This window comes from Diplotaxodon limnothrissa, linkage group LG5 (genome assembly GCF_057381915.1).
Source record: "Diplotaxodon limnothrissa isolate DT_005_m linkage group LG5, D_limnothrissa_male_GT1.1, whole genome shotgun sequence".
In the NCBI taxonomy this organism is placed as follows: domain Eukaryota; kingdom Metazoa; phylum Chordata; class Actinopteri; order Cichliformes; family Cichlidae; genus Diplotaxodon; species Diplotaxodon limnothrissa.
Genome location: NC_140600.1, coordinates 38,494,476 through 38,505,213, shown reverse-complemented (window position 1 = coordinate 38,505,213; position 10,738 = coordinate 38,494,476). Strand labels below are relative to the sequence as shown.

General features: G+C 39.1%; 1 protein-coding gene across 1 annotated transcript; it reads left to right on the top strand.

The window, feature by feature from the left end:
- Positions 1–560: 560 nt before the first annotated feature.
- On the top strand, positions 561–9,970 carry sec13 (SEC13 homolog, nuclear pore and COPII coat complex component). Its single transcript, XM_085354742.1, has 9 exons — positions 561–673; positions 873–917; positions 3,387–3,502; positions 4,615–4,766; positions 7,102–7,235; positions 7,326–7,459; positions 8,236–8,356; positions 8,704–8,850; positions 9,154–9,970. Exons 1-9 carry the CDS (start codon positions 671–673, stop codon positions 9,262–9,264), a joined length of 963 nt encoding a protein of 320 aa, XP_085210868.1. The 5' UTR covers positions 561–670; the 3' UTR covers positions 9,265–9,970.
- The last annotated feature ends 768 nt before the right edge of the window (positions 9,971–10,738 follow it).

The following is a 10,738-nucleotide window of genomic DNA, read 5'->3' as shown; positions in this document are numbered from 1 at the left end:
GACGGTTATCGGTTAGCATTAACCGTTTGGAGTTTTATCCCAACTTTATTGATAAACAAATTCAACAACAATTACAGTAGCCGTTTAGATTTTTTTCTCCTCAACTTTATTGATAACTCACACATGCAGCACAGTTTGGGTTAACTGTGTTCTTCATGTAACCACGTAATAATAACAATAACAACAATAATAATAATTATTATAATATAATAATAATAATAATAATAATTAACAAATTATTATTATTATATCGAAGTTTGGGTGAGGTTTGAGTGGAAACAAAAACAGAGTCACTTGACAAAAAAAGACAAAATTATGACAAGAAACTGCCCATATTTAATGAAAGAGATATTTGTATGTTTAAAAATCAGTTCAAAAAGAGAAAATGTAGCTTTTTTAAATATTTTCACTAATCTGGGAGGGATCGGATTTTAATTTATTTAGAATGTGTTCATATTTAGCTTCTAAACAAGGTTAAGGTGATCTCGTCTAAACGCTTATGCGGAACACTTGTTTACTGGTTGTTGTTTCCGCCGGTATGAAGTGCAGTTGGACTCTGTGGGAAGCGGTTATCTTACTTGTTGCCACGTCGGAGTAGTCGGTGAAGCCGGTTTCTTTTAAAAAAGGAGGATTACTCGTGTTGTTCGGGGTTTCTGTGTCAGTCACGGTCATGGTGAGTTTGATAACTTTGCATTTAGGCCACCGGTGAAGCTGTTCGCTGACATTTGTGGCATTTTCCCGGTTACCGTTAGCTGCTGACGTGCCCAAGTCCAAGTAGCTCCTTAGCAAAGTGGCTAGTAGTAGCAGGAAAATCAATGAACATTTTAATTCATGTGCAGTATTTGTAATTATATAATGTTTGCTCATTTCAGGTTTCTGTTATTAATACCGTGGACACCTCTCACGAGGACATGATTGTAAGTTTTCCATTTTTTTCCCTTTTTCATTTAACCGAAACTAGCTGCTAATCACAGCTGATGTTAGCCTTCTTGTTTTAAGTACCTGTAAGTGAGCTTTTACGCGTGATAACTAGAGATAGAAACATGTGTACAATGAAACGTCAGTAAATATTATCACTGTAACGTGTTATCCATTGTCCTTAAACCCAGTTGTAACAAACTGATATTGCTGCGATCTGACACTGCTAGCTGATCATCAGAGACTGATACTGTTCTGTTAGGATCATTGTCCTAATTCATGACCCTGTTTCAGTCAAGTTTTAGCTGTCGGACTGATGACTTCACATTTGACTCCAGAATAAAAAATATCTGGGGGTTTTCTTGGATAACAAAATTAGATTTGAGAAACAAATTAATTCAGTTGTTCAGCGGTCCTTGTTTTAAATTAAGGCTCATATCCAAGGTGAGATTATTTTTATCCTTTAAAAACTTGGAACGAGCAATCCATGCGTTTGCCTTATTTCAGCTGGATTACTGTAATTCACTTTATGTTGGTGTCAGTCAGTCCAGTTTGGCAGGACACTTGTACAAAATGCTGCAGCCGTCTTTTGACTCCTGTGAAGAGACACCAACATTTTACCCTGGTGCTTGCTTCCCTTCATTGGCTTCCAGTGCAAAATTAAAATAAAATTTAAAATCTTACTTTTGACTTAATAATCGCTAAATTGTCAGGCACCAGACTATTTGTCTGACCTTTTGCAGCTTTATATGTCCTCTAGAGGCCTTTGATCAAGTGATCATTTACTCCTTACCTTACACAAGTCTAGGATGGTTCATAGAGGGAATTGGGCATTTGCGGTTGTGGCACCGAAAACGTGGAACGATCTACCTCTCCACATTACAAAAGCCCCAACTGTCAATCCTTTTAAATCCCATTTTGAAACATATATTTTCGCTTTGGCTTTTTATACTGCACGAGAGTTACCAATTCTTTTTATCCTAATTTTCTTTTAATTTTCTTACCTGTTGTTGCTGTTAATGCCACTGTTTAATTATTACGTTGTGCAGCGCTTTGGTCAACTCTCTGTTGTTATTAAATGTGCTTTATAAATAAATAAATAATAAATAGAATACTTTGGTATACAGAGGAGTTTATGGTCGACTTGTAACTGCAGGGTTTCCATGTGCAGTGGCTGCACAGCAAGCCCAAATCAGCACCTCTTAACCATTGTGCTGACAGTTGGTCAGAGATGTTTGTGCTAGTACGCTGAGTTTGGTTTTCACTAGACTTCTACACCTGATCTTGTCTGTCCAAAGAACATTATTCCAGAAGTGCTACCATGTTCTTTAGGGAGAGACGAGGCTTTCTCCAAACAAACCAGACTTGTTCAGTTGTACTCTCTTGTGCATTTCACATACTGACCAATACATGTAGCGTTTCATAGAAACAATAGGGTGTACTAAGTTTATTTCAAAGATCTACTTAAAGTTTTTTTTAAACTGACTTTTTTCACATGTCTATATGTCACTATGTTTCATAAAGTCCAGACTACTAAACTAAATTACATATAAAAGAACATTTGAGTTGATTAAATTAACAATAACACCAGGATTGTCAGTGGGTGACGACACACAGCAGAACATCATCAGCCCACTCTGAACCTGTTTTGTGTTAATTCACACAAACAGTGATTTTCACTGTTGATTGTGATCATTAAGTCATACATGATGAAGCACATTGAGCTGAGCTCCATCTTTGGCAAAGGCTATTAAAATAATAATTTCAGAAACAAATCATTAACAACTTGCCACTGATACCCTGTGACTGTTGCCACAGATACATTTGAACTTGACTTAGCTGTACGTTTGTTATAAACTGTAACCTGTACGTCTGCTGTAGGACTTTTGTGTTTTACACGTTTATCTGAAGTAACCCCTCAAAAACATGAAAGGGACACAATAACATTAACTAACTTAAGAGGGCAGTGGTAGACCAACATGTTCAATGAGGTAACGACAATGTTTGTGTCAAAGCCGGTTTTGAATACAGTGCATTCATAGATATGGCTTCATTTCCCTGTTGGAAAGAACAGTCTGATGGCAGCTGTGAAAATACTCTTAATGTTGCAAACTGATTTATTGTGTTTACTTTTGGCTGCTGACTACAGCCACAGAAAGCACATTATTTAGATTTAAGGCTGATTCTCCAGCAAAGGAAGATGTGCAAAAGCTCCTCAGTATCCGAACTATCCCTTTTAAGAGAATAAAGTATTTTCTTTTGACTAAATCATTGTTGCAGCATTTATCCTTTTTATTTTCAGTTAGATGATGTTTAAACTATCACAGAACAATCACCATGAGCATTTTTAAGTTCATTTTACTTTTGACTTTGACTTGTTGCTGAAAATGTATAAAATATTCTTTAAATTGAAAGGTAGAGGTGGAGGTTCTCACTCAGGTTTTTACATTTTGCTCTGTCTGTTTCAGCACGATGCCCAGATGGACTACTACGGGACTCGGCTCGCCACCTGTTCTTCTGACCGCACCGTCAAGATCTTTGACGTCAGAAACGGAGGGCAGATCCTTGTGGCAGACCTCAGAGGGTAAGAAGTAGGGCTGGCCCATATCATACCATTCACGGTAATACCGGTATAATGTTGGGCAACAATAAGAAAATGAAATATTGTTATAGACTATGGATAACTGCATTTCGTTGCCCTGTACCTGTGCATGTGCAATGACAATAAAGTTGAATTCTATTCTATTCTATAAACGTGCATGCGCAGTGCCTTTGTTTTCATATTCACATGGTGGAAAAAGCATGGCGGCGGCAGAGAATGAGAAGGGCGAAAGCTGATCGTTGAATGAAACAGATGAACCAGAACTAGTTTGTAAAAATGCTGCAGCTTCACTGGTGTGTAACTGGTTTGGCTTTTGTCCCTCAGATACACAACAAAGCACTATTTTTGGCAGAGCATGCTAGCGGGTCGTCGTTATTACCGTGTTTTTTGGAAAATACGGCACACTTAAAATCAATTCTTTGATTTTTCTGACAATCAACAGTGCCCCTTATAATCCCGTGTGCCTTATGTATGAACTCTGGTTGTGTTTACTGACCTCAAAACGATTTTATGTACACGGCGCTCGAAAATCTGTTAAATGTTTTAGTACGACTTTGCTGAGCTACGAAGCCGCACCGCTTGATGGATTGTCGGAGCATTACGGCTATCGTAGGCAGGAGCCTCGCGGAGTGATACGTGCTGAGCTTCAACATAATGTTACCATACTGTGTGTGTTTAACCTCTGTTTAAGTTTTGTGGATATTATACATGGTTATGCTGAGGATATGTCGGCCAGTTTCCACTAGAAATGCCTTTTGGTTAAACTGTCAGCGAGGAATTTGCATTTGCACGGTAAAATTTTTTATATCGCTTTAATATTTTGTCTAGTGTCAATTATATCGTCAGTTATATCGTTATCGAAATTTTCGAATGTATATCGTAATAAATATTTTTGGTCATATCGCCCTGCTCTACTATGAAGCCTCAGTTTGTTGAGCAAACCAAGAGTCTAAAGCTAAAAAATGAACTTGTATCACTTGTGGTGATGAAATATAACTTGTTGGCACTTTTGTCTGCTGTAATTTAATTGCCAGGTGACAAATCCAGGTACTCAGTGAAAAACAGAACTAATTTGCATCTCTTGTGTTTTGTAGCCACGAGGGTCCCGTGTGGCAGGTAGCGTGGGCTCATCCAATGTTCGGCAACATCCTGGCTTCCTGTTCCTACGACCGAAAAGTCATTATTTGGAAAGAAGAGAACGGATCCTGGGACAAGATGTACGAGTACACCGGACACGAGTCGTCAGGTGGGTTTGATACAAGTTTAATCTCAATTCTTGTCTTATACATGCAGGTGGCTTCACACAAGAAAAGATCAGATCCTCACAGATTATTTAATTCATGTTCTTTGTATTTACAATTACAACACTATTAGGGCTGCCACAAACGATTATTTTGATAGTCGACTAGTCACCGATTATTTATGCGATTAGTCGACTAATCAGATCATCATCCATTGGACGTAAAACTACAGCTTATTGCACCAGCAGCATCTGCTCTTATATAACTATCATTAGCTTACAGCTTTAAGCTTTTAAGGTGCTAACTAAAAATAAAGACAAGATGATAGTTTATTCAATTTTAATGAAATTAGCAGATTGTCTCGGTGGAGTTTAATAAACTCCTTGCTATCTAAAATATAACAGGACACCGGAGTAAATTCTCCAGCATCTCACACTTCTGATGATCAGCTGTCTGCTTGACGTTTATTCAGCTGTGTAAAAACTATAACTTTAATCTCAGACAAACCGATTTACTCAGGAACAACTAAAATACTGAAAAAAAAAAAGCCAAACAACAACATTTTTAATTTATCTAAGTGACTCATATATATTTAACCTGAGTAGCGAAAGACGGCGGTGGGTTTGAAAACAATTTGCCGGGAGTCCGGTGTTCTCACAGCGCTAGTGACCTAGCCCCCGGCTAGCTATCGAGCTAGTGGGTAACAGACGTCTCCGAAAACGTCGGAGCGCTTTTGAAAATATGCGGTGTCCTGATAAACTGAGCCGATATTTGAGGTTTACACAGCTACATTCTCGCCTGAAAATATGTTAAACGTTTATTTTGTGACCCAGAAAGAATAATAAGAGTAATATTAAAACTAACTAGCTACCGCCATTGTTGGAAACTAAGCTGGGCCGCGCTATGAATTCTGGGACAAAGCTGCTTCTTCTTCTTCTTCTTCTTCTTCGGGGTTTAACGGCAGCTGGCATCCTTGTACATGCAGTGCTGCCATCTTCTGTTTCAGTCCGTTATTACACTCTTAAATCCTGCTACTTATTCCTGGGTCTTTTGGGATCTTACAAAGCTTCAAATGACGCGTCGACTATTAAATCAGTCGTCGACGATTTTGATAGTCGACGTAATCGTGACTAGTCGACAAATCGTGGCAGCCCTAAACACTATACATTTAATATCTTTTATTGAACACTTAGGACATTTACTGGATCTCCACGGATACAAGAATAAATCCAGGGTGCTCAGTCCAAGGCTTTTCAGAAATTAACCAAAAAGGCTTCTGATTCATTTTCCTTATTCAACCTGCCACATTTTTGTGTCGGTATAACAGGGCTGGGCCATATCATACCATTCATGGTAATACCGGTATAATGTTGGGCAACGATAAATAAAATGAAATCTATACATGGTTATGCTGAGGATATGTCGGCCAGTTTCCACTGGAAATGCCTTTTGGTTAAACTGTCAGCAAGGAATTTGCATTTGCACGGTAAAATTTTTATATAACTTTAATGCACATAAAAAAAAACAGCTGCCACCTGCCCTCAGAGGTTGATAACAGTCTTTCTAAATGGTAGAAGGAAAAAGTCTGAATCTCAAACTTTAGGTTTTTAACCAACCTCATAGCAAAATGCCACCAAAGTTGAAGTATATGTAATAATTTTACTAACTTGTCGAATATATATGAAATATATTTAAATATTTTTAACTTTTAGTGGATTTTCCTGTATTCACATTATTGTTCTCACCACAAAGAAAATCACTTTGCTTTAGGTGTAAACACAAAATCTGGGTTGGGCAATGTGTTTTCACAGAAGATCCAGCCATCACTGTCTGTGTATTGACTGACCTTTTTTGTTATTTGTGGTGTATCAGTGTTATGGTTTTTAACCATCATTTTCTAGTTCCTCATTTCTGTAGCTCCACTTTGTAATTGCCCTTCACCACAGTGTCTTTTATCAGATGCCTCACTGTGGGTTTTGGGGGGGGTGTGGCTCTACCTGTCAGCCACTTTACCTTATAGTGGCATCTTGCATGTTATGTTTCCTTTTTAATTGCTCAATTTTATTGTAGTGATTATGAGAATTTTTCTCAGTAGGTTAGTGTGTTTTGATCTGGAGTCCCTCTGGCTGTTTTTTCCCCTCCTTGTACTCTTTTATTTGTTTCTTTTTGTCCCTTCCTCAGAAATCCGGTGTTGTAGATTGTGTCCTCGGTAGAATTAGAAGTTTAACAGATCAGTTTGGTGTGTCAGCTCACAAAATAATGAAGCACAATTTATTGCATTAAGATTTGATAGACTCCTCAGGCCTCTGTCTCATTGAGCCTCCTCCTGTGTTTCCACAGTGAACTCAGTCTGCTGGGGTCCATATGAGTTTGGTCTAATCCTGGCCTGTGGCAGTTCAGACGGAGCAATTTCCCTTCTCACGTTCACTGGAGATCAGCAGTGGGATGTCAAGAAGATCAGCAATGCTCACACTGTGAGACTTACAAACTGCTCTGAATGTTTGAAATGTCACTTTAGCAGCATCCTGCATTGGATGTAACACACTGTTGTGATTCTGCTGCAGATTGGCTGCAACGCTGTAAGCTGGGCTCCCGCTATAGTTCCAGGCAGCTTGATTGATCAGCCATCGGGACAGAAGCCAAACTACGTCAAGCGCTTCGTCTCCGGAGGCTGCGACAACCTGGTCAAACTCTGGAAGTAAGTGCTCATGTTTTCTGAAAATCTCTGAAGGAAATTACAGTTCATACCATAGGTGCATCTACTAAAACTTTTGGACACGTTCTAATCTCAGTAAAAAGGTCAAAGGTCAACTTTTCTGAAACCCACAAAGGATTTTCAAATTTATACTATAGGTGCATACCAGGAGGTTGATGGGTAGCACTGGCAGTGTTCCTGCAACACACTCAAAGTTTCAGAAGCATTTAAGAAATTATTATTATTATTATAACATAGCTGTGTAAGACATGAACACTTGACCAATCAGAAGCATTGAACACTACAAAAGAAACCTGAGGAGTACAAACATATTTCAGTGGAACATAAATCAGATGTTCGCTCTTCAGAAAGTTTCGGTTCTCTGGGGAAAGTTCACTGATCTTGATATTTAATGTCACCACAGCACAAACACGGTGATCCTTGTGTGACAAGTGTGGTAGTGGTGAGTGGAACCTCGCAGCAGAAAGGCTTCTGGTTTAAAAACGTGGCTAGAGCCTTCCTGTGCCTAGTTTGCATGTTCTTTCAGTACCCTTGTGGGTACTCCTCCTTCCTCCCACATACCACAAGACACACTGGGTTAGTTGGTTATCCTAATTGGCTGAATCCAAGGAAGATACATTTCTTGCTTGAAGTATAGACAATAAAGCTCTGCATGAGTGTGTGGTTCAGGGTGGCTTGTGGTCTGAAGCATTTTCTTGTTTTGTTTTTGGTTTTTTTCTTAAACCTAATTGTCACTGATTGATATTTCCTGCCTGCAGAGAGGAGGATGGGCAGTGGAAGGAGGATCAGAAGCTGGAGGCTCACAGTGATTGGGTGAGAGATGTTGGCTGGGCTCCATCTATTGGTCTTCCCACCAGCACCATTGCCAGCTGTTCTCAGGTGAGATTTGATGTGATTACACATGCAGAACATGCAATTTATTCTGCTTTCCAGCACCTAAAACATAAAGTGTTCATTCAGACATTATAAATAAAGTTTTGATAACTTAGGTACAAGTTTTTCACCACTAGATGGAGCCAGAGTGTGCCTCCGGTTCAGTCAAGTGTGAGATTAAAGATCCACCAGTTCATAAGCGGGTTACATTAATCTGTAGTGCTTCATAAAATGTGGTATCATATAAAAGCAAGTGTTATTGGCAGCTTGCAAAAAAGTATTTGAATAAAATCAAACCATTCCTGTTTTTCTTCCACTGGGGTTATGTGGGAAATTGTTTTCCATTCTTCCAGGATGGACGAGTATTTATCTGGACGTGTGACGACCCTGCAGGCAACACCTGGACGGCCAAACTGCTCCACAAGTTCAACGATGTGGTGTGGCACGTCAGCTGGTCGATCACTGGAAATATACTGGCCGTTTCAGGAGGAGACAACAAGGTAGAAAATACACATTTACACCAAATCCACATAAAATTATAGATATCATTTGATTTCCTTCTGTCTGACTTGGTTATATGCAAACTAAACATGCCACAGTCTGGAAGAATATATTTTATTGATATGGTTTTATCAACCTGCAGTGAGCTCTGCCCTTATTTTTTTTTAACCTTATTGATTCAGGATATTATGGCTGTTTCTCAAAGCTAATATTTAACTCTAAAGAATAAGTTGAATTAGATTTGAGCGCTGACTCTGATTTTATTTATAGTTTATTTATTAAACTATTTATGAACTTTTCAGGTAACGCTGTGGAAGGAGTCGATGGATGGTCAGTGGGCGTGTATCAGTGATGTCAGCAAAGGCCAGGGCGCAGTCTCCACCATCACAGACACACAGCAGAATGAGCAGTGACCCTCGAATTAAAACACACACACCCATTCCGTGACCCCTGACCCTTCGATGATGACCCTCAGCCTTCAGAGATGAAAGAATAAACATGCTGGACATTTGGACTGAAAACAAGACGCCCACAGTGATGAAGCCTGGTCTATAATCTGAGTTTTAGGCTTCAGCATGAGTTGGGTGCCTGCTGAAAATCAACAAGGAGAATTTATTAGAGGGAAAGAAACCATTACAACTCAAAGAATCATCGCTCTCTGTATTTTTACTTTAACGTTTAGAAATCCGGACACAACTTTGTTTGTTTAGTCTTTAGCTTCATCAAAGTTTAGTTCTTCCTGCTCTGCTCCAGAAATATTCCACCTCCACTGCTGGAGAACAAAATTACCATCACCCTTAATGCTCCCAGCATCCTCAGGGGCAGTCGTCCTGACTTTCAACACTTTATTCTAATTACTAGTTCACTCAAATTGGCTTTGGGTGAACCAAGAAAACTATAAAAACAAAGCAGGTGAGCCCACCTTCACACCTAAAACAAACTCTCATGTTCTCATAGTGAAACAAAACATGACTTGACTGCCTGGTTTGGATTTACATTTAATGATAAGTGGATAAATGTTTTATTTGGTAAAATGTTTGCAGACTCTTTTCAGCTGTTAAATGAATAATCTGCCTTAACAACCATGAATGGAGCGATCGTTTTTCTCCAGGTGTATAATCAGAATCCATTGATTTTTTTTTTCATGTTTGATGTAATTAAATAACTGTTTAATATTAAAACAATTTTAATGTCTTTTTTTTCATTTATATAATAACCATGGCTGGGCAAAAGAGTCCTTTTCTACTAACATACTCTTACTACAGGTCTCATTCATTAACACACATTCATAAATAGCTTTTTTGCTAAACATTCACACCCTTTGATGTATCTGGGTCAACTTGTAGTTTAGTATCTTGATCAAGAACACTCGGTAATGCTGAGTCAGGGATCGAACTCCTGGCCTTCTTGTTAATGCAATGACCCTAAGCCACAGCTGAGGGGTCACCAATGGAGGTAGATCAGCATGTTCGATTTGGCTCAGATTTTAGTCCGGATATTTTTCCCAGATGCCGTAAAAATGCACGGCGTCAACGTTAGCGCCGTCCAGCCCCACGCACGGGGCGATCCGCGTTAATGCGTGTGTGTGTGTATCCAGTAAAAAGAAACAGTTTGTTTCCACCTACAGAATGGTAAATGGACTTGTTCTTATATGGCGCTTTTCTACTCTTATATGAGCACTCAAAGCGCTTCATACAACTAATTCATTCACCGTTTCCAAGTTGTTAAATGCTTGCTATCTATCATTCAAACTCCGATGGATGCATCGGAGACTAACATGAGGTTAGTATCTTGCCCAAGGATATTTGGCAAGCACACCAGAGGAGTCTGGGATCGAACCAGGAACCTTCCAGTTAGTAGCTGACCTGCGCTACCACCTGAGCTACA